This window comes from Arvicanthis niloticus, chromosome 18 (genome assembly GCF_011762505.2).
Source record: "Arvicanthis niloticus isolate mArvNil1 chromosome 18, mArvNil1.pat.X, whole genome shotgun sequence".
NCBI lineage: Eukaryota > Metazoa > Chordata > Mammalia > Rodentia > Muridae > Arvicanthis > Arvicanthis niloticus.
In genome coordinates, this window is record NC_047675.1 from 50,574,766 (window position 1) to 50,601,766 (window position 27,001).

Below are 27,001 nucleotides of genomic sequence, written 5' to 3' on the forward strand. Positions count from 1 at the left end.
AGTGAGTTCCAGGACAGCAAGGGCTACACAGAGAAACACTGTCTCAAACAAACAAACAAACAAAAAGCAAAACAAAAAGAGTCCAGTGAATGGTCCAGGCACTTGTATGTCCCATCTCAGACTGACTTGACCTAGCAAGGGCTCCTGCTCTGATTCACTGTTTAGTCTTGCTTTCTGTGTTTTACCACCATGGCTTTATATCTCATAGGAAGGAAGTGTGTTTGCTGTCTCTTTAAAATGTTCATGGTCCCCTCTGTGATCAGAATTTTGCATTGCTGACTCTTTTGTTGTTGTTGTAGTTGTTTGTTTGTTTTTTCGAGACAGGGTTTCTCTGTGTGGCCCTGGCTGTGCTAGAACTCACTCTGTAGACCAGGCTGGCCTTGAACTCAGAAATCCGCCTGCCTCTGCCTCCCAAGTGCTGGGACTAAAGGCGTGCGCCACCACTGCCCAGCTTGCTGACTCTTTTTTTAATATCAAGAACCCAATGCAAACATTGCCTGAACTACTCAGTATGAATTACTTCCTCATTAAGAGCCTACTTTATCTCCTTGTGCTGATTCTGTGGTGGGTCACAACAGCCATTGTACTGGTTGGCCAGGACTGATTATTAAAGATTCGTGGTATTTGTAAGCCTATTGGTAAGACAGCCATTAAGTTTAAGTCACTTAAAATTACAGTTAAACACATTTTCTATAAAATAAAGGTAAGTATTACTAAGCACTGTTTCCTAAGTATTTACTGAACACTGCTGTTATCTCTGTTCTAGAGGTTATCCTCTTAGGGGAAGGTTGCACTCCTGTGTCATCTGGTGCTGCTGTGTGTCTTGGCCAGTGCTGGTGAGGTAGGAGCTGACCTTGATGGGAGTGCATTTGTCACACAGTGCCAAAGCCCGGGCTCTACTTGGGGTCACTGACCAGCACACTCACTGCCTGACAGTGGAGTCACTCCCACCTGATCTTGTCTGTCTTTGCTGAAGGGCATGTTTCTCTCTGTGCAGTGTCTGCTTGCCCTGTTATTGTGTATTCCTAGCCTATAGCAAGGGGCCTGGTGCACAGAGAGCTCTGAGGGACTACTTGCTGAAGGCAGGTAGTGGAGAGGGAGGCTCTGAGAGGGCCCAAGGGACAATCTGAGGTCAACAGAGAGCTCTGAGGGGCTACTTGCTGAAGGCAAGTAGTGGAGAGGGAGGCTCTGGGAGGGCCCAAGGGACAATCTGAGGTGGGGAACATGCTTCAGCCAGACCTTCCTACTGGATTCGCATTTGCACTGTGTTCTTGGGTAAGTAGCCATTCAAATGTTGCTGGCAGTAAGTACTGCTCCTGCATGCTGTAATCCTTTGCATAGGAGGGGCAGGTAGTAGGCATCATGCTGACTTGAGTGCATACAAAGATGTGCACTTATCATTAGAGACTAGGGAACAAGGGGATGTGGGTAGGGGGTAGGTGAGTTGTCAGACCTACCATCCATCCATCCATCCATCCATCCATCCATCCATCCATCATCTCCTGGTCCTCTGGATTTGGGTTCCTAGTTGTCCTGGATCCCACCCTCAACGAGTTTCCCAATAATGATAATGTTGTCCTTTTTTAACTCCTAAGGGCATGTGTGAGTGGGAAGTTTCTATGATCTCACTTGCCCTTACATTTTTTAATAGTAGTTTCTTGAGTCCCGAGCTTAATAAAGCTGTTACTTTATTAAGGAAAACTATAAAGTTTAAGAAGGCTTTTGAGTCTTAAAAGCAAAAGTGTGTGTTATGTTAGGATGGCTACATTTAGCAACATAGCCAGATGCTGATGTTGTAATGATGTGTCCAGCCTTTGGGATAATTGTTACCATGCATAGATAGGCAAGTACAGTGTGTGAGACATATGTAGTAGATGTGACTAGCAGGCAGAGAGGCGCTGTGCAGATGTCAGTGTGGCAGCTCCAGAAGGCCTTCTTGGGAATGACGTTGAAGTGGGTACAGGAGAGGGGCAGGACGGTCCAGACAGATGCTAGCATGTCAGAAGGATGCCAGCATGTCAGGCTTCCTGTGGCAGCATTTTACTTACCAGGGAGTAAACAGTGAGTGAGCTGTATCTTAAGCAGACAGGGGCTGGGCATAGCAGGTCTTCCCTGACTCTGAAAGTGACTATGGCCTTATTCTAAGTAGGTGGAACTCATTTAAGTATTTTGAAAAGCAAAGAACAACCTGTGTTTTGAGAAGTATGTGATGGCATGCAGGAGGATGGACTGGGCACCATTGTCATCAGCGTGTGATCGGGTAGCCTCACTGAGGGCGGGGCCTGTGGGTGCTGAGTAGAAGGGGGTTGGGAGAGTGATACCCAAGGTGTAGGTGAAATGACAGTTAATAGTTAAGATCTCAGGAGAGCTGGGCGGTGGTGGCGCACACCTTTAGTCCCAGCACTTGGGAGGCAGAGGCAGGCGGATTTCTGAGTTCGAGGCCAGCCTGGTCTACAGAGTGAGTTCCAGGACAGCCAGGGCTATACAGAGAAACCCTGTCTCGAAAAACCAAACAAAAAAAAGATCTCAGGAGAATAATCAGGTTGTAGAACTGAGCCAAACAGTGGGCAGGCTTTGGAGAAGTGTGGTGGGGGAGAGCTGGCAGTGGATTTGGAAGCACATGACTGTTCTCAGTTGTGGCTGGGCAAGGGGAATGGCCCAGCCTGCATGCTGAAGCCCAGGCCTCACCTGTAGCACCATAAAACCAAAATTCAAAATCCAGTGGAATATGTGAGTGTGTCCAGTATTTGTGGAAGGCCAAGAGATGAGGGCTGGAGGAGGTGAGCCACACGCCAGTGTAGTTTTGGGGGCAGCAGGGGTGGGGTGGGGGCTCTCCAGTTTAAAAGTCATTGAACTGGAGGAAGGAGGTAGACTTCTTATTGCTGTTGATGAGAGAGCACTGAATTCAATACTAAAGTCAGGGAATTTCGGAACCATTGGAGGAAGGGAAAGAGGAATAACAGATGCTGGCCCAGCCAAAGCAGAGGCTCACACCGAATCCCGTGCGGTTGTCTTTAAGAACAGTTGTGCCTTTTCATGTAATTCCAAGTAGTGAACTACAACCTGAGTGTGCCGCACTGAGACTAATGACATTTAAACAGAGGAAGACAAAATAATGCCACAAGTGTAACGGCAGAAATCAGGTTGACAGTCTCTGTGTGTGTCCGCTGGAGACACAGGTCTTTGTGCTTAGGGACAAGTGTTCCTTAGAGTAATCTCCACATTAGAGGATTACACAGAAAGTTAGATTTTGGGGGGAGAAGGGGTTGGACTTTGCCTGCATTTTCTGAATTTTTAAGTGAGCAGAAGTCACTTTGGTAATTAAAAAAAAAATGAAAATGTTATGAAATATGGTAATTATGTAACAACTAAGCTGTTTTAAAACAGTCCATAAAGGGATGGGGCTAAAGACGAAAGGTAGATCATACATGTTTCTGTAGCTGTCAGAAAAAAGAAAGGAAAAAACTACTTTTGGGCTATAGTGCTGTCAGTACTTCACGTTTGTATGATGCCACAAACATGCATGACAATCTGTGTAGGAAGCCACAGGTCCCAGCAAGCTGTGTCTGCTGTTTGGAAGCTGGGGCCCGTCAGTAGGCAGGTAACTGCGTCTTGGGATTCCTGTGGATGGAGGACAGCTGCTCGGAGTTTGCACTGGAACTTGCTCTTCAGCCTGTCAAGCTCTCAGAATAGAGCGGGCACTTAGCAGCTGGCAGAGCTCACCGCAGTCATTATCACCACCACTATTAATTACGTGTCAGGAAAGCGTTGTTGTAAGGGGACCCTGTACTTTCTGAAGGGAGAGCAAGGGTTTAGTGGATGATAACAAGCTGGCCCACAAATGCTGAGCAGGGGGATGTGGAGTGGACACCTTGTTTTATTTGACTTTGTTTTGAGACAGTCTTGTGTAGGCTGGGCTGGCCTTGAACCATGGTTTTTACCCACCTCTGAAGGGCAGCGACTAGATAGGCTTGTACCAACACACCCAACTTAGTTTGGAGTTTCTGATATGTGTTTTATTTTTTAAAGCAAAATAGAGGCAGACAAAACGAATTGAAGCTGTGGTACTGAGTTCACAATGGTAGCCATCAGAAACATGGTTGGTGGGCCATCTGCTCAGTGGTGCAGTGCTTATAAAGCATGGAAAGGCCTTAGGTTCAGTCCCTGCTCCGACAAAACAAAACCACTTGTTCACCATTCCCTGTGGCGTAAACCTATAATCCCAGCATTTAGGCCTTTCCAGAGTGGAGTTGAGGAGCAAGAGTTCAAGGTTGTCTTTTGATACATAGAGAGTTCGAGGCCAGGTGGGGCTACATGAAGCCCTGTCTAATAATCAGTAACAATAATTGAGTACAATTATAGATGGTGATGGCGCCAACTTTCCTTTGTCTGAGTCTGGTATTAGGACACTGGTAGTTGTTGCTCAGTGTCAGTTGGGGCAGAGGGAAGCCTGAGTAATTCTTCCTCTCCCACTGGGCACCTCAATTTCCTTCATTTTCTTCTTCACAGAAAGACCTCAAAAAGTGGGATGATTTTGAAGATTTGTTAGAGGAAAGAAGACATGTCAGTGACTTCAAATTTGCGATGAAGTGCTACACGCCGCCCTTGTATAGGGGAATCACTCCCTGCAAGCCAAGTGACATCAAGACCATTGTTCTCAATTCTGAAGAGATGAACTATGTCATTAAGCAGGTAAGGACAGAGCTCCACAGGCACGGCCAGCCTCCTCCGATGTATTAGGACCTAATCCGCTGTTTTCCTGAATTTATTTTATCATCTCAAGTATACTTTTAGGTGTAGCCACATGGCACTCAAACATGTGCTGTCATTTGTCTTACAAACACTGGGAGGCCGGGGGAGAAGTGACAAGGTGCCAAGTGTGTGGTGTGTATAAAACACAGCTTGTCCTGAGGACCCCACAGCCTGAGGTGCGGTTAGCTTCCAGCAAAGCTAACGTGGTGTAGGGAGTCAGGGAGGGGGTTGTTTTTAACCCTGTCTGACAAAGATCCAGGTTTCTCTAGTGAAGAGGGTAAGGAGTTTAGCTAAACAGATCACTTCAGACCCTGCATAAAAGACTTAATGAGACGCTCTGAGGAATCCTGCGCCTGCATCTCACCTCTGTGTCGGTCACATTCAAATGTTGAGTGTAGTAGGATCCTGTGTCACTAGCTTTTCAAGAAGCCCATAACTTGGGAGCCACAGTTTGTTTTCAGAACAGGAGGTCAGAGAGAAGGTTCACATAGAATGCTGCAAGGTTCAGTCTGACCAGCACAGAGGACAGCTGTGATCAAACGCAGGGAGCTCCAGGCTGAGTGGGGCTCAGTGTGGTCAGGGAAGCCAGAGGAAGGGATTGGCTTTGTCTGTAGCGCCATGCCCTCTGATGCTCACATGGGCTGTGCCCTGCAGATGGGGTGCAGGAGCACTGCTCTGGTTTTACTTTAATATGGACCTTGAGCCATGCCCTTAATCCCTGTGCTTTGCTCAGCTGTTGACACCATGGAGATGCTGTCAGTCCTCTAGTTAGAGGTGTTCCGTGAGTGAAGAATGTTTCCTCACCACTCCATGCTCAAGGACAGTCCTAGAGCATCCAAGGCATTCTTTGCAGGAAGTTAACTCCAGTCAGACATGGCTGTGTTGGGATGGAGTGGGTTCTGAGATGCATCCTCATGCGGAAGGCCCATGGCATCCTTAGGTGAAGCTAGGAACCAGAGAGGGCCCCGGGCCTAGGCTAGGTGGATACATATGTATGGTGGAACTTACTTCTTGATCCAAGGTGAACAAAATGTAAGATGAAAATCATCGAGAAAGACAGTGATTCTGTCTGTCCCTGAGAGTGTCCCTAGGGAAGCAGCACACTGCTTGTTTTGTTTTGATTCTGTTCTTTGCTAGGAGTAAAATCCAGGCTCTGCACATGATAGGCAGACAGATGCCCACAACTCAGCTGAATCCCCAGCACCATGTCCGTGCACAGGGTTTACAGTGATGGTTTTCCCTGTGCATGAGAGGAGGCTGTAGAGTCTCATGGGGCTCAGTCTGCTCTCTAGTCCTCTTGTTTCCACTCCTCAGTGCTGAGATTACAGGTGTGCACCCCCAGCCGGACTTACAGTAACCGTCTCCTCCATGTATAAGAAGGTGTGTTCTTGAATAATACACACACAGTATGTATACTTGCCATAGCCTGGTTGTTTATCATTTTGAAGCATTGCTTGCTGGGGTAATTACTGGGTTCTGTCCGTACAGGCTGGTGCTCCTGTGGGTTGCCACACATTTGAGTCAGGTGACTAGGAGTCCATGACAGCTGTGATGGCACTGAGCGATGAGAAGTTTTCAACACTGTTGTTATCATACAGAATTGCTCTCATCAATGTATGTGGTTAGTCATTGACAAACACTACTCAGTATGTGACGCCTGGCTTCTATACTCCCCTGGAGCCTCAGTTCCACAAGTCAGTCATTTTGTGGTTCAGGTTGGCCTCAAGGTCTGGGTTCTTAAAGTGTTGGGATTTCAGACTTGAAAACATTTTTGTTGGTTGGTTGGTTTTTGCTTGAACTTTCACCTCCCCATTGTCATTCCTGCCTCGCAGTTACTGTTCCTGCCTTGCAGTTACTCTGGCCTTTCTTCTTCCTGCCTCCTACTTACTACTCCTTAGGTGACTCGGGTCACTGTGGTTCTTTGTTTGCTGGGTCATTGTTTGAGATAAACTCTGAGGAAATGAGGGAGCACACTGAGAGGTGGTGCTATCCACCCTCCTTCCTGGATTAAGTTTAGGCAGATAAGGAGTAGATGAAGAATCCAGCAACACTGTTCTCTGTGTGCAGGCTCGTTCTCATGTGAGTGTGCGTGTACATGCCAGCGTCATGTGCGTGTACATGCCAGATGTCAGCCTGGGTCGCCGTTTCTCAAGAGTCATGTGGATTCTTTCTGAATTTCTAGCCTTTAGACCTTCTTAAATTGATTCATTTTTCACTGAAGATGCTGCAGTGCCCTTATGGTCCTGTCCGTCAGCAGGCTGAGGTCAGCCTGTGCACTGTAGAGGACCTGGGTCAGGTCTTGTCACAGAGCGTGCACCATCAGTCACAGTGGTCTGAGTGAAAGGAGCTCTGGCTTCTGTGTTTCAGAACGCATCCCTGTTGTTCCTTTCAGCTGTCCAAGGAGTCCCTGACGGGCGTGGACGTCCTGCGAGAGGAAGCCGGTGAGATCCTGGAGGAGATGAGCCACAAGCTGCGCATAGGAGCCATTCGCTTCTTTGCGTTTGTTCTGAGCAAGGTTTTTAAACAGATCTTCTCAAAGGTGTGTGTGAATGAAGACGGCATTCAAAAGGTGAGGATCGCCGGTACTGACAGGCTTGCTCATCCTGTGCTATGATTGGTTCTAGGATGATTCTCTCGGACTGAATGCTGAGGGCGGGTTGTCAGGCACCCAGGATGGCCCTAGAGGACATGTTGTCTGAGGCTTGTCCTTTTTTTTTCAAACATATAGTTATTTATGTATATGAGTACGTTGTCACCCTCTTAGACACCCCAGAAGAGGGCATCGGATCCCACTACAGATGGTCGTGAGCCACCATGTGGTTGCTGGGAATTGAACTCAGGACCTCTGGAAGAGCAGTCAGTGCTCTTAACCACTGAGCCATCTCTCCAGCTCAGGCTTGTCCTTTTTAATGTCAGACCTCCAGACTTCTGGCTTAGTCAAGTAAGACTTATGGACCACTTAGTGTCACCTGTTCACAGGTTACAAAGTAACAGAAGGCTTTCCTCTGTGTTCATCTAGATTCCTAGCCAGCATTTCTCTCATCGTCTCCTGTGCGCTGTGATTTTTCATATAAACGTATTCTCTTAGGGTCTGGTGGTCAAGGTCAGTTACCTTACCTATACTGGTCTTGAACTCCACAAGTAAACAAGGAGGACCTTATTTCTGATCCTCCAGCCTTCACCTCCCAAATGCCCCAAATGCTGAACTGACAGGTGTGAGCTCCCTCAGCCTCTCAGGTGTGAGCTCCCTCAGCCTCTCAGGTGTGGGCCTCCATGCTCACCCATGATTTACTTCTCTGTTTTCTGATTTAAGCTGTGATTTTAGTGACATGACAACTGAAATTCTTGAAAATCTGACATTTTTTTTTTCAAGCTACAACGAGCTGTCCAGGAGCACCCTGTGATCCTGCTGCCCAGCCACCGGAGCTACATTGACTTCCTCATGCTGTCTTTTGTTCTCTACAACTATGATCTACCTGTCCCAGTGATCGCAGCGGGAATGGGTGCGTTCATAGTCTTCATCCGTGTTTCTACCTGTACAGACTTACCGCTCACTGCAATAATGACAAGATACTAGAAAATTTGAAAGATGCCAACAGCAACTCTTCTGGGTCCCTGTCTGCCGTGGTGTGGTGGCCCCATTTGGACCCTATGCTGTGCAGTGACTGACCAATTCCACTTAAAATGATGGCCTCAGTGTCACTGTGTCTGAATTCCCTTCCCTTTTAAAGCTGAGTAGTAGTCCTTTGTGTGTATATACCACATTAATGTTATCCTTTAACCTTCCTGTCCGTGAACACTTTGCCTGCTTCTGTCATTTGGTTGTTTCAGGTGACACTGGGTCTCAGTCAGGTCACTGCTGCTGTGATGAAATGGGAGCAGCATGGGAGGAAAGGGCTCACTCTCAGCTTTATAATAGTTCACTGTCATAGTCAGTGAGGGCAGGACCTGGAGCAGGAGCTGATGCAGAGGCCACGGTTGGGGCTGCTTCCCCAGGCTTACTCAGCCTGCTTTCTTACAGAACACAGGACCACCAGCCCAGGGATGGCATCACCCACAATGTGTTGGGCCCTCCCACGTCCATTATTAATCAAGAAAATGGCCTACAGACTTGTGTTTTCTCAATTCAAGTTGCTCTTCCCAGAAACGTCTCTTGTGTCAAAGTCACAGAAAACATCTGGACAGTACATACACCTGACCCTCAGCAAGCACACCTCTGGTCACGCGGGAACCTGAGCTTTATGTGTTTGAGGCCCTTTGTGTGTTGTGTCCTCACTGCTCTGTGCTCTCAGCAGTAGTGCCGAGGAATGGGATTTACTCTGTGTTCCTATGAGGACTTGCAGGGTACATACTTCTGTTTCTTCAGTAGTAACCATCTCCATGCTGTGATATGGTCATCATGGTTTTAATGTGTTTTCGGAGGTACTGAGTCCCCATCTGTGTGCTTCCTGCAGTCACTGGGGTGTTTGGTTTGAACAGGGTTATTATTTGGTTGTTTGAATTTTGAGATGGGATCTATTATGGCCCTAGCTGGCCTTGAATTTCTCAACTCTAGTGATCCTGCTGCCTCAGCTCTGCAGGTACTGGGTATACTGGTCCCTGTGCCGACATGATATGTCTTTGTGGGTCAGTGTCCCATCTTTCGGGTTGTTCACCTTTTTACCATTGAGTTATGGGGAGTCTCTATATCCTGGGCACTTGCCTACAGATACAGGGTCGGCCAGTTCCTCTCCACTCACTGGTCGCCCCGCCATTCTGTTGACTTTGTCCTTCAATACATGGGCTTGTATGTTTCCATGAAGTCCAGACAGTCTGTTCATTTGTTTCCTGTGTATTTACTGTCAAAACCAAGAAGTCATTACCAAATTTGGTGTAGTGAAGTTTTCCTCTGATACTCATCTGAGAGTTACAGATTGAGGCCTTCCACTTGGTTCTGTGAGCCACACAGTTGGCTTTTGTGCTATAGAATTCATGTGTCATGATGCCTTGACACTGTGGGCGTAGACTGTGCAAGCATTGTCCCGCTAAACTACGCTGCTTTGTAAGTGTGACTGTGCTTTTATAGAATTCATCTGTAGTGTCTGGGTTGCACTGGTTCCCTTCCAAGGTCTCTAGGAAAGTAGAGATTCTAGTATTGATCAAAGTAGTGAATCAGTAAGATAGCTGCAGGGACTTACACACTTAAAACGTACTTCCTAGTACATAGACAGATGAGGAAGTGATTTAAACATTAGGGAGAATGAAAATTATTTAAAACCTCGGGGAGAGCCTTGCCCCTTTTTTTTTGTAGATCTGCTTTATTTAATTCATTTCATTAAAAGTAAGTTGATATTTTTACTTGGTAGTGGAGAGATTTGAGTAGGTAGGTTGTCATGGATCTCTAGATTGGGAATGCCACATGCTCGTTTCAGAGCATGGCGAGGATATTGGCCTCTGACATTGTTGTCATGTTGCCTTGCCATTGCCTTTGTCCCTGGTGGTTTGAAAATACCAGGGAGCCGAGAGTGGTACGGGGCACTCTCCCAGAAGGCATCTACCACAGTCTCTTACAAATTCCATTAGATATCTTCTGTTTTAATGCCTGTGTGTGTTTTCATGTATGTACATGTGCACCTATGTGTATATGTGTGTATATGTCTGTGTATATGTGCATGTGCGTGTGCGTGTGCGTGTGTGTGTGTGCGTGCCAGAGGTTAACACTGAGTGGTTTTTTCTGTTGATCAACACCTTATAGAGACAGGCTCTCACTGAACCTGGAGCTCATTGGTTCTGCTAGACTGACTGGCCAGTCAGCTCCAGAGGTCCTGCTGCCACTGCCCTGCCACCCCCCAGCACTGCAGCACACGCCTGTGCTGCCACCCTTCGTGTCACATGGGTGCTGGGGATGGACTTGAGGTCCTCATGCTGTGTGGTGGACACGCACACGGAGCCCTGAGCCTTCTCTCTCACCCTTCTCTGTTCTTTTTTTCTAGAGTTGATCTCAGAAGTGTCAGTATTGCTGTCACAGGGCACGTGGGACGTTCTTGAACTTGTCAGTGGTGTTTACATCTTTGTTCTCACACTACCCCTTCCTTATGTTTTAGACTTCCTGGGAATGAGAGTGGTCAGTGAGCTGCTCAGGATGTCTGGGGCCTTCTTCATGCGACGCACTTTTGGAGGAAATAAACTCTACTGGGCCGTATTCGCTGAATACGTGAAGACCATGCTACGGGTAAATGCAGGTGCTCCAAGGACCCGGAGCTGCGCTTCTCTTCTGACTAGACCTCTAGCTGCCTTTTCCCTCAAGGAGTCCACCAGCCCCCAGTGCTCCCTCACCTGAGATGTGTCCTTTTTTAAGTTTTGCTGTAAGCAGTGTTTAGTCAAGGGTGGGGGCACTTGGAATAAGGAATCAGAAGCCGTTTATGAGGTCAGGGATGTGGCTTAGCGGTAGAGTGCATGCCTAGTGTATGGGAGGTCCTAGGTGTCCCCCCACACCTTTCTCTCTCACAGACATGAAAGCCTAGTGTATGGGAGGTCCTGGGTGTCCCCCCACACCTTTCTCTCTCACAGACACACACACCAGAGGGCAAGTGGAGGAAACAGAAGGGGCCTGGGATAATTTGAGTATCGAGAATGAGTTTTGTGTATTTGTTGTGTTTTCTTTTAAAGAGTGGTTATGCTCCTGTTGAATTTTTCCTGGAAGGGACAAGGAGTCGAGCAGCCAAGACCTTGACTCCTAAGTTTGGTAAGTCTCATATACACTAGTCTCTCCTATACTAGTCTCTCATATACACTAGTCTAATATACACTAGTCTCATATACACTAGTCTCTCCTATACTAGTCTCTCATGTACTAGTCTTATACACTAGTCTCTCCTATACTAGTCTCTCATACACTAGTCTCTCATACACTAGTCTCTTATGTACTAGTCTCTCATATACACTAGTCTCTCATACACTAGTCTCTTATACACTAGTGTCTCATATACTAGTCTCTTATACACTAGTCTCTCATACACTAGTCTCTCATACACTAGTCTCTTATACACTAGTCTCTCATGTACTAGTCTCTCATATACTAGTCTCTCATACACTAGTCTCTCATACACTAGTCTCTTATACACTAGTCTCTCATATACTAGTCTCGTATACACTAGTCTCTTATACACTAGTCTCTTATATACTAGTCTCTTATATACTAGTCTCTTATGTACTAGTCTCTTATGTACTAGTCTCTTATGTACTAGTCTCTTATGTACTAGTCTCTTATATACTAGTCTCTTATACACTAGTCTCTCATACACTAGTCTCTCATACACTAGTCTCTTATATACTAGTCTCTCATACACTAGTCTCTTATACACTAGTCTCTCATGTACTAGTCTCTCATATACTAGTCTCTCATACACTAGTCTCTCATACACTAGTCTCTTATACACTAGTCTCTCATGTACTAGTCTCTCATATACTAGTCTCTCATACACTAGTCTCTCATACACTAGTCTCTTATACACTAGTCTCTCATATACTAGTCTCGTATACACTAGTCTCTTATACACTAGTCTCTTATATACTAGTCTCTTATACACTAGTCTCTCATATACTAGTCTCTCATACACTAGTCTCGTATACACTAGTCTCTCATATACTAGTCTCTCATACACTAGTCTCTCATACACTAGTCTCTTATACACTAGTGTCTCATATACTAGTCTCTTATACACTAGTCTCTCATACACTAGTCTCTCATATACTAGTCTCTCATATACTAGTCTCTTATACACTAGTCTCTCATATACTAGTCTCTCATACACTAGTCTCGTATACACTAGTCTCTCATATACTAGTCTCTCATACACTAGTCTCTCATACACTAGTCTCTTATACACTAGTGTCTCATATACTAGTCTCTTATACACTAGTCTCTCATGTACTAGTCTCTCATATACTAGTCTCTCATACACTAGTCTCTCATACACTAGTCTCTTATACACTAGTCTCTCATGTACTAGTCTCTCATATACTAGTCTCTCATACACTAGTCTCTCATACACTAGTCTCTTATACACTAGTCTCTCATATACTAGTCTCGTATACACTAGTCTCTTATACACTAGTCTCTTATATACTAGTCTCTTATGTACTAGTCTCCTATACACTAGTCTCTCATATACTGGAAGCAGACAGACCCTGGTCTCAGTGTGGTGCTGCTGCAGCTACCAGACAGAACTCACATTCTTCACTTCTCTGATGAGATTAGAACTGTTCCCTGTACAGCTGTTTGGGGCACTTTGGATGTCTTTTTTTTTTTTTTTTTTGGCCCCTGGCTGGGAATGGATAGAGCAGAAGCTTAGAGAATCAGAGTACCAGGCACAAGCAGTAAGAGAAGACCTTCATGGCATCACTAAAGGAGTTTGGGCTCCTCTGGAAACATGGGCTGCTGTTGTAATCTTCATGTGTACACATACATGGTTGGAGTAGTTTCTGACTTAGAAACTCAGGCTGGCCTGGAACTCACTGTATAGCTTTAGCTGGCCCCAGACTTGCTGGCATCTTCCTGCCTCAGCTTCCTGAGTGCTGAGAAGACAAGTGTAAACTCTCGTGCCCAGTTTGTTAGTTTGGTGTGAGTTAGTGAGGGGCAGCAGCTCAGGTGTGGGTGTGGAAGGCTGGGTGCATAACTGCTGCTGGATTGACTTCCACACAGGGCCATTCTCTCACTGGGGCCAGAACAGACTGGCCAACGATGGGAGATGCTGGACACAGACTTAGGATTCCCTTCTCAGCCCTGGGGGTGGGAGGCTGTGGGTACAGAGAAGAAAAGAGGGAGGCTGGTGTATTATAAGCCCTGTGTGCCCTGATCTTCATTATTCATGGCAAAACATTTCTCCTGTGTTTACAGGTCTCCTGAATATTGTGATGGAACCATTTTTTAAAAGAGAAGTTTTTGATACCTACTTTGTCCCAATTAGCATCAGTTATGATAAAATATTGGAAGAAAGTCTTTATGCTTATGAGCTCCTAGGAATTCCCAAGCCAAAGGAATCCACCACTGTACGTGAGGATAGCCAAATCTGATTTTCTTTGAGTGTAAAGAATACCCTGGCTTACACATCCACTACTAATTTATAAATCTACTCCTGTTTTCTTTTCCCATCTTGTGATGCCACCAGGGATTGTTGAAAGCTAGACGGATTCTCTCTGAGAACTTTGGAAGCATCCATGTGTACTTTGGAGACCCCGTATCCCTGCGCTCTCTAGCTGCAGGCCGGCTCAGTCGGAACACGTATAACTTGGTGCCAAGGTGCAAGGCCTGTGTTTTAATGCCTGACACAAATGAGAAGTAAATTCCACAAGTGTGAATCGAGACTCTTGAGGTGACGGCCTCTGAGATCAAACCTTATCTTGCCTGGGCCCTCCCAGCAGGTGCTAGGGAGCCCTGGCTTATGTGTTCATCAGCAGAAGCTTCGGTTAAAGAGCCTCATGTTTGTTTGAAGCCAGCATGGTGGGGCAAGTCTGTAATCCTAGCCCTCAGGAGTTCTATTAGAGGCAGTAGGAGCAGGAATTCAGGTTATCCTCAACTACATAGCAAGTTTGAGACCAGCCTGGTTTACCTGAGACCCAGTCTCAAATAATAACAAGCAAACACAAAAGGATTATCTGCCCCTCCCCCCAAAGTGCTCTTCCCTAAAACAAAGAAAGATAGCTGTGTGTTTCAACGTGTAACCAGAGGATTTGTCATCCTCCTCGGCCGCCAGCTTAGCAGCGCCCTGGTTTAGAAGCACACACAGAGATTGTGGAAATTATGAGCAGGCCAGCTCATGTGTCCAGAGCGGTGCTTTACACCCTGGGAGGAGCACAGAGTAGCTGGCAGTGCTCAGGATAGTGCCCTGCTCTCAAACACACTGGCTCTTTAAGGCTCACGGCACAGGTGAACATTTGCAATTTCCTTTTAGTTGGATTAATTGATTGATTTTGTATGTGTGTGGGTGTATGTAGGTTGTCAGGCTTGGCAGCAAGCCCCTTTTCCTAATGAGCCAGTCCACCAGCCCAAGCATTTGTGTTTTCTTTAACTTAGAGGAGTCCTCCAGAGGAAGAAAGGCAGACACACCATCTGCCCAGCCAGCCCTCAAGTGGCTCTGGAGCTGTAGCGCCTCCTGGACTGTGAGGTGCCTGGCAGGCAGTCTCACTTATTACTCCAGAAGCCACAGAGCCCAGAGCTTCTTTCATAGTTGTTTGTGGAGCCCCTGCTCCCAGATGAAGGTGGGCTAGTTCCTGGAGTTCTGCAGCCTCCCCGAAGAAGCAGTGTGGGAGGCAGCCATGTGGCTTCTCAGTACAGATCTGTGTCCAAGCAGCTGTGCTTGTCCCAGTGACGCGCTCTCCTTGTAAAGCAAGATAAGGGCCTTTGTTTGCTCTTTTCCCTTTATTACCTAGAACTGGGAATAAATGTTCTTATATCAGTTGCCTGCATATTCTGGAGACATGTGCAGGTCCCTTTGTGAAGCCAGAGAGTGCTGCCAGCATGTGCTCTCAAAGACTTTGGTGGCAGAACCATGACAGGTCTTCATTGCGATCCTCTCCCACCCAGAGTATGTGTGGCCACCCTACAACCTGCTCTGCCCCTTCTTTCAGATGCATCCCTCAGAAGCAGCCTGAGGCTGTGCAAGCCTTTGTCACTGAAGTGGCCTATAAGATGCAGCTTCTGCAGATTGAGAACCTGGCTCTGAGCCCGTGGCTCCTGGTAGTCGCCATTCTACTTCAGAACCAGCTATCCATGGACTTTGATGCCCTGGTGGAGAAGACTCTGTGGCTGAAGGGCTTAACCCAGGCGTTTGGAGGGTTCCTGCTTTGGCCTGGTATGTAAATGGGATGCCCACGTCCATAGGGAAGTCTTTCCATTTCCTAGTTTAGGAATGTTCTTAGAGGTGAGACACCCACGGAGCTTTGAGCAAGGTAGAAGTGGCACACACTAGTGCAGAAAGTAGACCTCTGTGAGGAGGCTTCTTGAGAGTAGTTGCTTCTGTGCCAGTTCACTCTAGAGAGTAAACCTGGATTACAGTGCCATTGCCTTGGCAGCTACAGACCAGACATGAACAACATGAACCTTCCCCTCCACACTCACTGTCATTTAATTAAAGAGTTGTGATGGGTTTTGTGTGTGCACTGGTGTGTGTTCACATGAGCCTGTGGTGTGTTTTTGTGTGCACTGGTATGTGTTGCATATGAGCCTATGGTGTGTTTAGTGTGTGTAATCCTGTGTTCACATGAGCCTGTGGTGTGTTTTGTGTGTGCACTGGTGTGTGTTCACATGAGCCTGTGGTGTGTTTTGTGTGTGCACTGGTGTGTGTTCTCATAAGCCTGTGGTGTGTTTTGTGTGTGCACTGGTGTGTGTTCACATGAGCCTGTGGTGTGTTTTGTGTGTGCACTGGTGTGTGTTCACATGAGCCTTTGGTGTGTTTTGTGTGTGCACTGGTGTGTGTTGCATATGAGCCTGTGGTGTGTTTAGTGTGTGTAATTGTGTGTTCACATGAGCCTGTGGTGTGTTTTGTGTGTGCACTGGTGTGTGTTCACATGAGCCTGTGGAGGCCAACAGTTGGTGACGGAGGTTTTGCTTTTGCTTTATATTTTGAGGCAAAGTTCTTGCTTCCTGCCTCCACACTGAATGTGGAACTTCCCAATCTGGCTGAGCTGGCTAGCCAGCAAGTCCCAAATCTGATCTTATCCCTGCCTCCTCTGTGATCACAGCTGGGTTACAGGTGTGTGCCACTTCTTCAAATGCAGGTTCTACTTGACTGACTGGGCCGTCTTTGTAGCCTCAGATTTTATTCGTTTGAGGCTGGATCTCACTCCGGGCTCGCCTAGACCTCACTGTATAACCCAGGCTCATCTAAAATTTGGAACAGCCATCCGGTGTCAGGATTACAGACATGAGCCGCCATACCCAGCACGTGTAGTATTTGCTACAGTGTAGTTACTTTTAAAATTGTTGTTGGGGTGACAGGAGGTGTTGAGGCCAGAGCACAACTTTGTGGAGTCAGTTCTCTCCTGTCACCGTTGTGTGTCTCTGGGATTGAGCTGAAGTTTACCAAGCTTGCATAGCAGAGCCTGTGCCCACTGAACCACCTCACAGGCCCCAGAATTGTTTGTTTTGTTATTTTTCGTACAGGAAATTGAACCTAAGGCCTTGTATGTGCTCTGTACCCCAGGCTCCATCCTGAGCCTCTTTACTATGTCTCGTGTGCATAGACTCTGCTGTAGAGTAAGCAGCTGAGGGCTTTCTGTAGCTCTGATACCAGTTCATTGAGCAAGCCTTCCCATCATCTCAGTACTCAAGCAGGAAGTCAAGAGTTCAAGGCCAGTCATGGCTACATAAGATCTTGTTTTTTAAAAAAGAAAAGCTGGGTGGTGGTAGTGCATACCTTTAATCCCAGCACTGAAGAGGCAGGCTGACATCAGTGAATGTCAGAGAAACCTTGTCTTGAAAAACCAAGGAGGAGGAGGAGGAGGATAAGAAAGAAGAGGGAAGGAGGGGGAAGAAAAAGGGAGGAAGGAGGAGAAAGAAGAAGGAGGAAGAAGAGAAGAAAGGAGGAGAAGGAAAAGAAGAACAAGAAGAAGCCGCTGCTGCCACAAGAGAAGTTGCTATAGTGTTGCACAGCTTTTAATCCCAGCATTTCAGAAGACAGACGGACGGACGGACGGACGGGCAAGCACATCTCTGTGAGTTCCAGCCAGCCTAATCTACATAGCAAGTTCCAGGACAGACAGTGCTACATGAAGAGACCCTGTCTCAAAAAGGGGTTGGGGGGAGGAAAAGGAGCAGCTCAGTAAACACTTCACTGAAAGCCAGGGAGAGGGTTCAGTGGCTGAAGGTGTATGCCACACAAGTCTGGCATAACTTGGGCTAAGTCCCCAGAACCAGGGAAACAAATGGGCGTGGTTATGTACATATCGGCAGATGGTGGGGAGGTGGGGTGGGGAGGCAGGAGAATTGCTCAGAAGCTCACAGGCCAGGCAGCAGGATGGATGCTCAGCATTGGGAGAGTCTGCAGTGCACGGTGGCCTCTGCAGAGTCAGGCTGGAAGAAAGGATGCTGAGTGCTCGGAGCACTGGCTGCTCTCACACAGGATCCCGTTCACCCCTAGCACCATGTGCCGCATACACGCATTGTAACTCTAGTTCCAAGGGCCTAGGCCTCCTCTTCTGACCTCCTCAGGGACTACACCCGTGTGATATGCTTATAAACAGACAAAATGCTTATACACTTAAAATAAAATATAAATATTTTCTAAAAAGAGAGAGATCCTGCCTTAAAATAAAGTTGGCAGACAGGAAGCGAGTCCCAAAAGCTGTCCCCTGACCTCTCCACACACAGTGTGTCACGCACACCCCTCATTTGAACTCTGTATACTGTGCTGGAGAATTGGGGGTAGGAGTCTGTGACAGTAATTGGTGTAAGTTGAGAATCATAAGGATGATGACTTGAGTGTGATCACTGAGAGACCAGGTTGTGACCTGGCCAAGCGCCTCCCAGTTCTCAGAGGTGGACAAGCTGATCTGGGGCTCTCCTGCCTCCTGGAGGGAAGGGCCCTGGTGACGGTGATAGTGCTGGGGTTGAGGCCTGGGTGACGGTAATAGTGCTGGGGTCGAGGCCCAAGAGCTGCAGACAAACCCAGGTTATGGAGAATACTTTGGGATTTTGGAGTGTGGCTTTGATGGAAAGGAGATTATCAGGAAGGTGAGGACTGAATGGAACTTGGCTCATGGATGGGGGAGTAGTGGTTGGGCAGGAGGGGCCGCTTGCCCTGCCCACCAGGTGACCTTCAGATCGCTCGCTGGGCGTGTTCCAGAGGGACAGGATGTGTAGATCATATATTCTGCCTTGGAGCCTGTAGGTTCTGGGATGTGTGGCTGCCTTCTTTTTGAGTTCACTCTGTTGCTCTCTCTGTAGATAACAAACTTCCTGAGGAAGTGGTCCAGTCCAGCATCCTCCTGCACTCTAACCTGGCCGGCCTCGTCAAGGACCAAGTGGTTCTGAAAGTGGACTCTGGAAGCTCACAAATGGTCAATGGGATTGTGCCCGAGCACATCACCCTCCTCATGTGCTCGGCCTACAGGAACCAGCTGCTCAACATCTTTGCCCGGCCTTCCTTAGTAGCTGTGGCTCTGCACATGACACCTGGGCTCAGGAAAGGTAACGTAGGTGTGTGGCCTTCAGTGTCAGAAGAGGCCTGACCCTCTGGTCCCAGAAGGAGTAGTACCACCATGTCTGTTCTCTATAAAAGGAGGCTGCCCTGCCCACTTACAGGTCTAGAGTTGGAAGGTAAAGTAGCATGTGGCTTAGCCCCATCTACTCAGGAGGGTGAGGCAGTAGAAGCTTCAAGGAGTTTAGGGCCAGCCAGGGGTGTAGAGCAGACTACAGTTTCAAAACAACAACAAAAGAGATGGCTTAGTGGTTAAGAGTGTGTCTGGCCTTCCAGAGGAGTGGAGTTAGGTTTCCAGCACCGGTCTCAGGAAGCTCACAATTGCTTACAACTCTAGCTCTAGGGACCCAACACCCTCGTCTACCCTCCATGGGTTCCTGCACACATGGGGAATACACCACATATACATTGAATACAATGAAAATAAATCTTTAGTTAAAAACGAAACTTGGGAACTAAAAAGACCTAATGATTGCTTCGTCCGTATTGCACCTTTGGATTAGGAAGCCGGCTTAGTGGGAAACTTGCCAGGCAGGTGTGATTAGCTGAGTTGAGATTCTTAGACCTGGTACAAAGCTAGGTGTGCTGGCATGCATATGAAACCCTAGCGTTCCCGCAGTGAGACAAGAGGCAGAGACAGGAGACATGCCCCTAAATGTGTGTACCAGCTACACTTGAGTGTGCAGCTTAGCAGCAGTCAAGAGGGGCTGTGCCTCCACAAATGTGGAAATCACCACTGAAAGCTGCCCTCTGATCTCCCATGCGCACGTTTGTGGCAGCATGTTGCCTCGGTCAATCATAAGCACAACAATCTAACATTCAGTGCCTTTTATACAGAAGGGTTTACACATGTCCAGGGAGCCATGTCATTACTAGAGAGGCTCTGCATTGGGAACACCTTTGCCAGGTGCTGGTATGATGATGTTTCTGTGGTGACAGCTCCTTACCTACATGAGGCCAATAAGATACCGGTACCATCCTTGTACAGTGCATAGTGGTATCAGATCACGGCCGGAATAGGTTATACAGACTGGATCCAAACAGATCTGCCTGAGGATCGTGGGGCCTGACCTAGGGTTGGTCTCGGGGGGCACACTTTGGCTTTTTCTTTTCTTGCTCTCTTTGGGTTCTGGTGACTAACCCAAGCTTTCATGTATTCTGGGCAAGTTCCTTGCTGGGTTTGGTTTTCTGCAGTGACTTCAGATAGGGTGGCCGAGTTACTGTGAAGAAGTGGGAGACAGGAGAGTGAGGTAGCTGGGAGGTGAGCTCCCTTCCCGCTTTGCTCAGAAGGAAGCACTTCTGAGGATGGTTGCATTGTGCTCATTTCAGGACTGAGGGAGTCAAGGCCCTTTTAAACTGTTGGACTGTAGTCTGTCTTTGAGATAAACTTCAAGGACTCAGTTTTCCCTTGTTACGTGCGCGCACTTGAAGGGCTGCAAGATGAAAGCCCTGTGCTAATGTTGTGAAATGGCCTCTTTCTAGAGGATGTCTTCAGCTGCTTCTCCTTCCTCCGCAACGTGTTTTCAGATGAGTTCATCTTCCTTCCAGGAAACACACTCAGGGTAAGTTCTCACAGCCAGAGCGCCATGTCACATGCATGTTCCAGAGGTGACACATGAGGCCCATCTTTTTCTTCTTGGGCCTTCAATTCATCAGACACTAGTTTTGTCCTTTGTCAGGTTTCATCAGTGACTTAGAGACCCTTTTGGGAGAGGAGGGTTCTTCTCTGAGCTGTCAGTGCAGCCTGCCACTGCCGTGCTTCCCTGTTGGGCTGGTTCAGAGTGGGTGGTGGTGGTCCTGCCTGGCAGTGGGGCAGCTGTGTCAAGCTCCCATAGCTGCTCTGTGCATTTGCTGGCATGGGCAGAGGCCCACAGAAGAAGGTACAACAGGTTTCTGTGTCTTTGCTAAGGAGAGGGTTTTCCTGTGCTCTGTGGGAGTTGGGGCAGGGGAAGTGAGGGCAGGCAGAGCTTGAGTCTAAGTCTACCTGTGGGTATTTCTAGACTTGCTATTAAATTTAAGGAAGTATGCAGTGCAAACGAAGAACATCTGGGATATCTGTCTGAACATCCCAGGGCACAGTTGCACAAACTGTGTTTTTGTGTTTGAGCTTTGGCACCAAAGTGTTGGAACCAATGCTCCTTACTTCAGTGCACAGTCAGGTGGCTCTGAGGAGCCGTGGGATGAATGATGCTGAGGGTGCACAGACAGCGTGTATGTGTGGCCTCCCTTTCCCCTTCCAGGATTTTGAGGAAGGCTGTTACTTGCTGTGTAAAACTGAGGTTATACAGATGACTGGAAAGGACATCATCCTCACAGACAAAGGGAATGCTGTATTACAATTCCTCACAGGACTCTTTAAGCCTTTTGTGGAATCATATCAGGTACTTAAAACTTGCAAATTTTGTGTGCCCCCATTTCAATATTGTAAGACTTTCTTCCTGTGTGAATGGTGAACATTTGTCAGTGAACAGTGGGCCCCGATAGAGAAGATCCATGTCTGCTCAGGGACAGCCTCATGTTTGTATGGCTGGCATTGATACATATTGGTCACTAAGTGAGCACAGGATGTAATGATTTTGTGATCCCGAGAAGAGCAGGAGCAGGGTCCTGCTCAGAGCACCCAGGGGAGGACACAACAGGCTTGGGACACTGTGATGCAGATTTTAAGGAGAGAGGGAATTTGAACAGCAAATAGTAGGCTGTGCAGACGTTTCAGATGAGAGCACTCGGTGTCTGTCAGCTCTTTGTTCATATACTGGCTTTGATGGTGGTGGCAGTGGTGATGCAATCAGGAAGGCGACCTTGTCCACCTCTACCCTCAGAGTCCTTCATGGGCACTTGATGAACTGGGAATCAGCCAATGCTTGAGGACCTGGCACTCTGATTTAAAAAGAAAGACAAAGAGACAGAAGGTCCTCTCCCCCCAGGCAGTACTAAATATAGAGAGAGCTGGAAGTGTTTGTCTTGCCATCAGCTGAGATGAGAAATTAAACTGTTAACAAATGTCATTTCCAACTGTCCTTTTCTGATTGTAAACGCTGCTGGAAACTGAAGAGATCTGTTACTTGTGCAGACCGTGGAGGGTGTGTGTCTGTGAGGAAGGCAGTGTGGCCACTGTGCTCCTTTGCCTATCCCCTGTTCTCTATGTTCCTCATTCTCCCTCTTGAAATCAGTTACTTTCCAAATACCTCTTGCATGAAGAGGACTACTTCAGTGAGAAGGAATACTTGGTTGCAGCCAGGAAGTTCACCCGTCAGCTTCTGGATCAAGGTCAGTCATATCTCTGTGGGTAGTAGTTTCTCAGCTAGCAATAGAAAGATCACTTACCCTCTTCTCCTCCTTACAGGTACCTCTCAGTGTTACGATGCGTTGTCTTCTGAACTGCAGAAAAATGCCTTAGCAGCTTTTGTGAGACTCGGGGTGGTAGAAAAGAAGAAGATGTAAGTACCGGATGCTGATGGGTTCAAGATGAGGAGTAACAAGTGTGACCCAAGAGCCGAGCAAGGCCTAGGAGTGCAGCACCGGGCTTCCCTTGTGGGACCCACACTGCCCAAAGTCAAGAACATACTCTAGCCTAGGTTTGCCATGACCTCAGACTGAATTTCATAGATTAATTACAGCAACAAGTATAGGGTATGGACAGAGAGACATGGACAGATTCTCCTAACTGAACAAGAGTCCCAGGGATAAAGCTGAAACCAAACTCTGAGTTGCATCTTGTGTGATAAGAGTGTGTATGTGTGTGTAGAGCAGCGGTCTCAGCTTCTTAATGCTGTGACCCTTAAATATAGTTCCTTCTATTGTGGTGACCCCAACTGTAAAGCTATTTTTGTTGCTACTTCATAACTATAGTTTTGGTGGCATTATGAAATATCTGATATATGACCCCTGTTAGGGTTGTTCGACTCTCAGAGGTCACCATCTACAGGATGAGAACCACTGGTCTAGAGTCTCCTGAGTGAACAAGCATTTGAGGCCAAACTCTCACAGTTGTGTATCACCTCCATTGAAAACAGGAGCAGGTGGCCTTTCAGCTCCCTGAGCTCAGGGCCATGGTCGTGCCTTTGCAGTAGAGCCTAGCATGTTGAGGGTCTGGATTTTGTCCCTAGGCCTGAAGGATAAAAAGCAAGCTCCATGCATGCCACAGGCCTTTAGCAGCCTGGACGTTATAGTGAGAAGCTGTCTCTGCCGCAGGTCACACAGTAACACAGCTTTTCTTCTCTTTAGAGATAGTAAGTATGTGTATTATGTGAACGGGCCTGCCACAAGCAAATTAGAAGAAACACTCGGTAAGTGCGCTGGGATAGGCTGAGACCCCGCCCCCTGTTGTGTAAGCATCAGAGTATTAGCAGGAGGAGCAGCTGTAGATTCTAGTGTGTATAGGCTGGGCATAGGCCAGAGTGGCGGTAAGGAAAAGTGCCACTTATAATACTTGGGTGGTGAGGCAGGAGGACAGCCATGAGTTCAAGGCCAGCTTTAGGCTACCTAATGAGTACCATGCCTGCCAAAGCAAGACCCTGTCTTCAAAAGCAAAACACATAGGGGAGAGGAGGGAAAACAAAGCAGGTGGAAGGAAGAGGGGAGGCATGAGAGAAATGGCGGAGAGATTTAACAAGGGTGGGTTAGGGCAAGAGCAGAAAGTGCAGCAAAGAGTATCCTAGCAGACAGAGTGGGCGGTCCTACAGCGCAGCCAGCCACACAGGCCCCGCCCGAACCTGCGTGCAGTCCTTTGTGCTTAGCTGGGCTGAGGAGGGTCTGTTCTGTCTTTGATTTTTTTTCCTTTTTTTGTTTGTTTGTTTATAAAAAGATTTTCTTTTAGTCTATGAGTATTTTTGCCTGCATGTAATTATATACACTACTGTGTGCAGTGTACACTGAAGCCAGCAGAGGGCATTGGATACCCTAGAACTGGAGAGCTGTCATGTGGGTAGTGGGAATGGAATCCCAGTCCTGCAAGTATGACAGGTGTTTTTAACCTCTGCACTATCTCCAGCACCCCTTTTTCTTCTTCTTGGGTGTTGGTTTTTTTTTTTTTTTTTTTTTAATGTAGGGTCTAAAACTCTCAGACATCCACCTGCTTCTACCCTATTCCCTCCTCCTAGTGCTGTCACATCTGGCCTTGTTTTCATTTTCTGGGACAAGATCTTACTTACACTGTGTCCCAGATTGATCTAGCCAGGCCCTTGCCATACTCACTCTGTGGCTCTGGAGGGGCGGGAGAGGATTGCAGGGGGTGTGCTTCAAACTCAGAACCCTCCTGTCTCAGCCACACTCAGCTGTGGTGACATTTACCCCTCCCTCTGGGTGAGAACTTGTGGTGGATTCTTAATCTCAATGTCCTAGTACATGATGGGGCTAAGAGCTGTCTGGATGCTGTAGCCTGAGAAAAAGGAGCATCTAGAAGAGGTGGGCCCTGGCTTTGTCCAGGCTAATAGAGCCCACGGGAGCCAGCTGAGTGATGAGTGGGTGGACAGTGCTCAAGACCATAGTATCTCATGAGCTGCCTCTGTCCTAGGAGGTAAGAAGCCAGTAGGAAAGCCAGCCACGGCAAAACTATGACAATCATGGAGCAGTTGTAGAAAACACAGTTCCAGTGACAGTCACAAAGGACTTACTCTGCCACAAATGGGCACTGAGAGGAAGATGTGACTTCTGTCTGCTTGAGACCTGTGAGCCGTGCTTTTGCCAGGAGGAGAGCATGGGAGTGTCTGTGTGAGCTTCCCACCGATGGCTGCTGGCTGGTGTGGCCTTCCCACTACGATGGCTGCCGGCCGGCATTCATGTCACTGTGTGTTGTCAAATAAAGCAGTCTTGAAAACACTCTTGGACAGCAGAGCTCAAGCTCCTCCCCGTTCACTGCCACTCAGTTTCCCACACCTACTCCACGCTCAGGCCGACTTACAAGGTATAGTACAGCAGCAGCACTGACCACTTACTTATCTGTGCTCTGAAGAAGGGACACCGGTGAGTGTTCCCAACCACAGCCGGCAGCTGGGAGCGGGAACATGGCAAGAGTGCAGAGTTCTCTGCTGTGCTCCCTGAGGGTCCCAGTCAAAACACAGGTGCACTAAGAACGCTGTGTCACCGGTGGGTGTACATAAAACAAAGCAAGTTCGTGTCTAGATCAGCTCAGAGCTCTAGGACATTTTGTTTTCGATAAGCAGACCTTCCAAAATCTAAAAAGCAGGCCAGCTCACTGTTCTTTGTCAGTGTTGTCAACAAACTGTCCTTATTAAACAAAGGAAAGCTTTAACTCTGACACGCTTCCAGCATAACTATTTTGGATAAGGGACTCAACCGATATCTTTTTACTTTTATTATGTTACCTCAAACAAGTGCAAATTTGACAGAAGTGTGTAATAAATTATCTAGTTTATTTTAAACTTTACACCCAATGGTCTTATTAACAAATTGAACTAAACAAGAGTGTTTGCAACAAAGAGATGCCTATGAGATATGCCTTGAGTGTACTTGGAAGAGAAGTCACTCTGTGAGTGACCTGTGACCCCAGCATCACTGGGCCTATGTCATAGGATGGGGCTGGGTGATAGAGGAAAGGACTGTGGATGTGTGGAGAGAATTGTCTCACATGGCTTCTTGGGGTCACCAGAGAAAAAAGCCATAAATCCGTGGCCTCAACACAGGCTTTTATTTGTTGGGCTGTGAAAGCTGAAGACCAGACAGAATGATGTTTCACAGAAGGTTCACCTTAAATTTAGATGGGCACTTAGGACCTCTGTCCACAGAAGGTGGGCAGGCGCTCATCCTTTCTGATCTTTTCAGTACATCCTGTGTTTCCAACAAAGCTCCAGAATGATCACTAATCTCATTCTGAGGGGCTCACCCTCATCAGTATATTAATCTAGAGTGCAGTTCAGTCATCAGGGACAGGCATTTGAGTCTAAGAACCAAGCAAAGTCACAGAAACATCCTGTGTGGTTCTGTCTCCAAATTCCCCAGGTCATGCATGCATCTATTCCCAGGGCCTAGGGCAGCCACTGTACTAGGCCACAAGTGACAGGCAGGTCCTCTGTCCGTCTGCTGCTCTGGGAAGCTAACGGGGATTCTTACATGTTGAAATAAGCAGTGATATTTAACAGTGATCCTGGCTGTGAATGGTGGTGGGCAGGTCGCAGCTCTACCTACTGTAGTCACCTACCACATGTCAACGTGCCCATGCTCCTGGCCTGAGCTGGGTTGTCACCAGTAAGGTGTCGGCCTTGAACTCACCAGGTAGCTGAGGATGAATGAGCCTCGGCTCCTCCTGCCTAACCCGGTGCTGAGATTACAGGCATGCATTGTCATGTAGTTTTTATAGTGCTGGGGATGGTCGGGGGCTTTGTGCATGCTAGGTCAGTGCTGTACTAAACCTCATCTCGCGCTCACAGAAGTATTATCGAAAGTGTATATAAACCTGGAGCTGGAGAGATGCATCAGAGGTAAGAAGGGCACTCGCTGCTCCTCTACTGGACCTGAGTTCATATCCTGACACCTACATTAGGTGGCCCAGAACACCTGGGACTCCAGTTCCAGGGCTCCTGCACCTGCTTTTCACCACCAAGACACATGTTCACATAACTGAGCGAAGAAGCCTAGTGTGGTGACACCTGTCTACACGTGAGGCAGCAGCACTGGACCAACAACAGCACTGGTTGGTCTTGCAGCTCAACCTGATCTATACAGGCTTCTATGTAGGTTCCAGGCTACACAGGCTCTTCGCCTAAAAAAACTGGTTTTAAATCTTACTACATGATAAGTCTACATTTACTACAAAATGAATAGTTATGAGGATTAATAGAAAGTTTCCTGTATTGTTGGCCAATCCACAACTTTCCTGGTGGTTAGGTTTGGCAGTGTTTATCTAAATTAAGAAAGGATAGTTCAGGGGCTGGAGAGATGGCTCAGTGGTTAAAAGCACCATCTGCTCTTGAGTTCAATTCCCAGCAACCACATGGTGGCTCACAATCATCGGTAAAGAGATCTTGATGCCCTCTTCTGGTTTGTCTGAAGACAGTGACAAGAATACTCACATACACAAAAAAAAATCTTTAAAAAAAAAAAAAAAGGATAGT

At 47.4% G+C, this 27,001-nt stretch overlaps 1 protein-coding gene across 2 annotated transcripts in view; it reads left to right on the forward strand.

The window, feature by feature from the left end:
* Gnpat (glyceronephosphate O-acyltransferase) overlaps window positions 1-24,749 on the forward strand; it is a 28,330-nt gene extending 3,581 nt beyond the window's left edge. The window contains exons 2-16 of one of the 2 annotated variants that reach the window (XM_034522232.2): window positions 4,510-4,692; window positions 7,145-7,321; window positions 8,126-8,255; window positions 10,836-10,963; window positions 11,401-11,476; window positions 13,631-13,782; window positions 13,902-14,032; window positions 15,361-15,584; window positions 18,677-18,928; window positions 20,412-20,491; window positions 21,170-21,310; window positions 22,103-22,199; window positions 22,276-22,369; window positions 23,157-23,218; window positions 24,445-24,749. In XM_034522232.2, the coding sequence (XP_034378123.1) occupies window positions 4,510-4,692; window positions 7,145-7,321; window positions 8,126-8,255; window positions 10,836-10,963; window positions 11,401-11,476; window positions 13,631-13,782; window positions 13,902-14,032; window positions 15,361-15,584; window positions 18,677-18,928; window positions 20,412-20,491; window positions 21,170-21,310; window positions 22,103-22,199; window positions 22,276-22,369; window positions 23,157-23,218; window positions 24,445-24,488 (1,971 nt within the window). In that variant the 3' untranslated portion in view covers window positions 24,489-24,749. The remainder of the gene's footprint in view (window positions 1-4,509; window positions 4,693-7,144; window positions 7,322-8,125; window positions 8,256-10,835; window positions 10,964-11,400; window positions 11,477-13,630; window positions 13,783-13,901; window positions 14,033-15,360; window positions 15,585-18,676; window positions 18,929-20,411; window positions 20,492-21,169; window positions 21,311-22,102; window positions 22,200-22,275; window positions 22,370-23,156; window positions 23,219-24,444) is intronic. The other variant, XM_034522233.2, reaches the window with a different exon arrangement.
* Window positions 24,750-27,001: the final 2,252 nt, after the last annotated feature.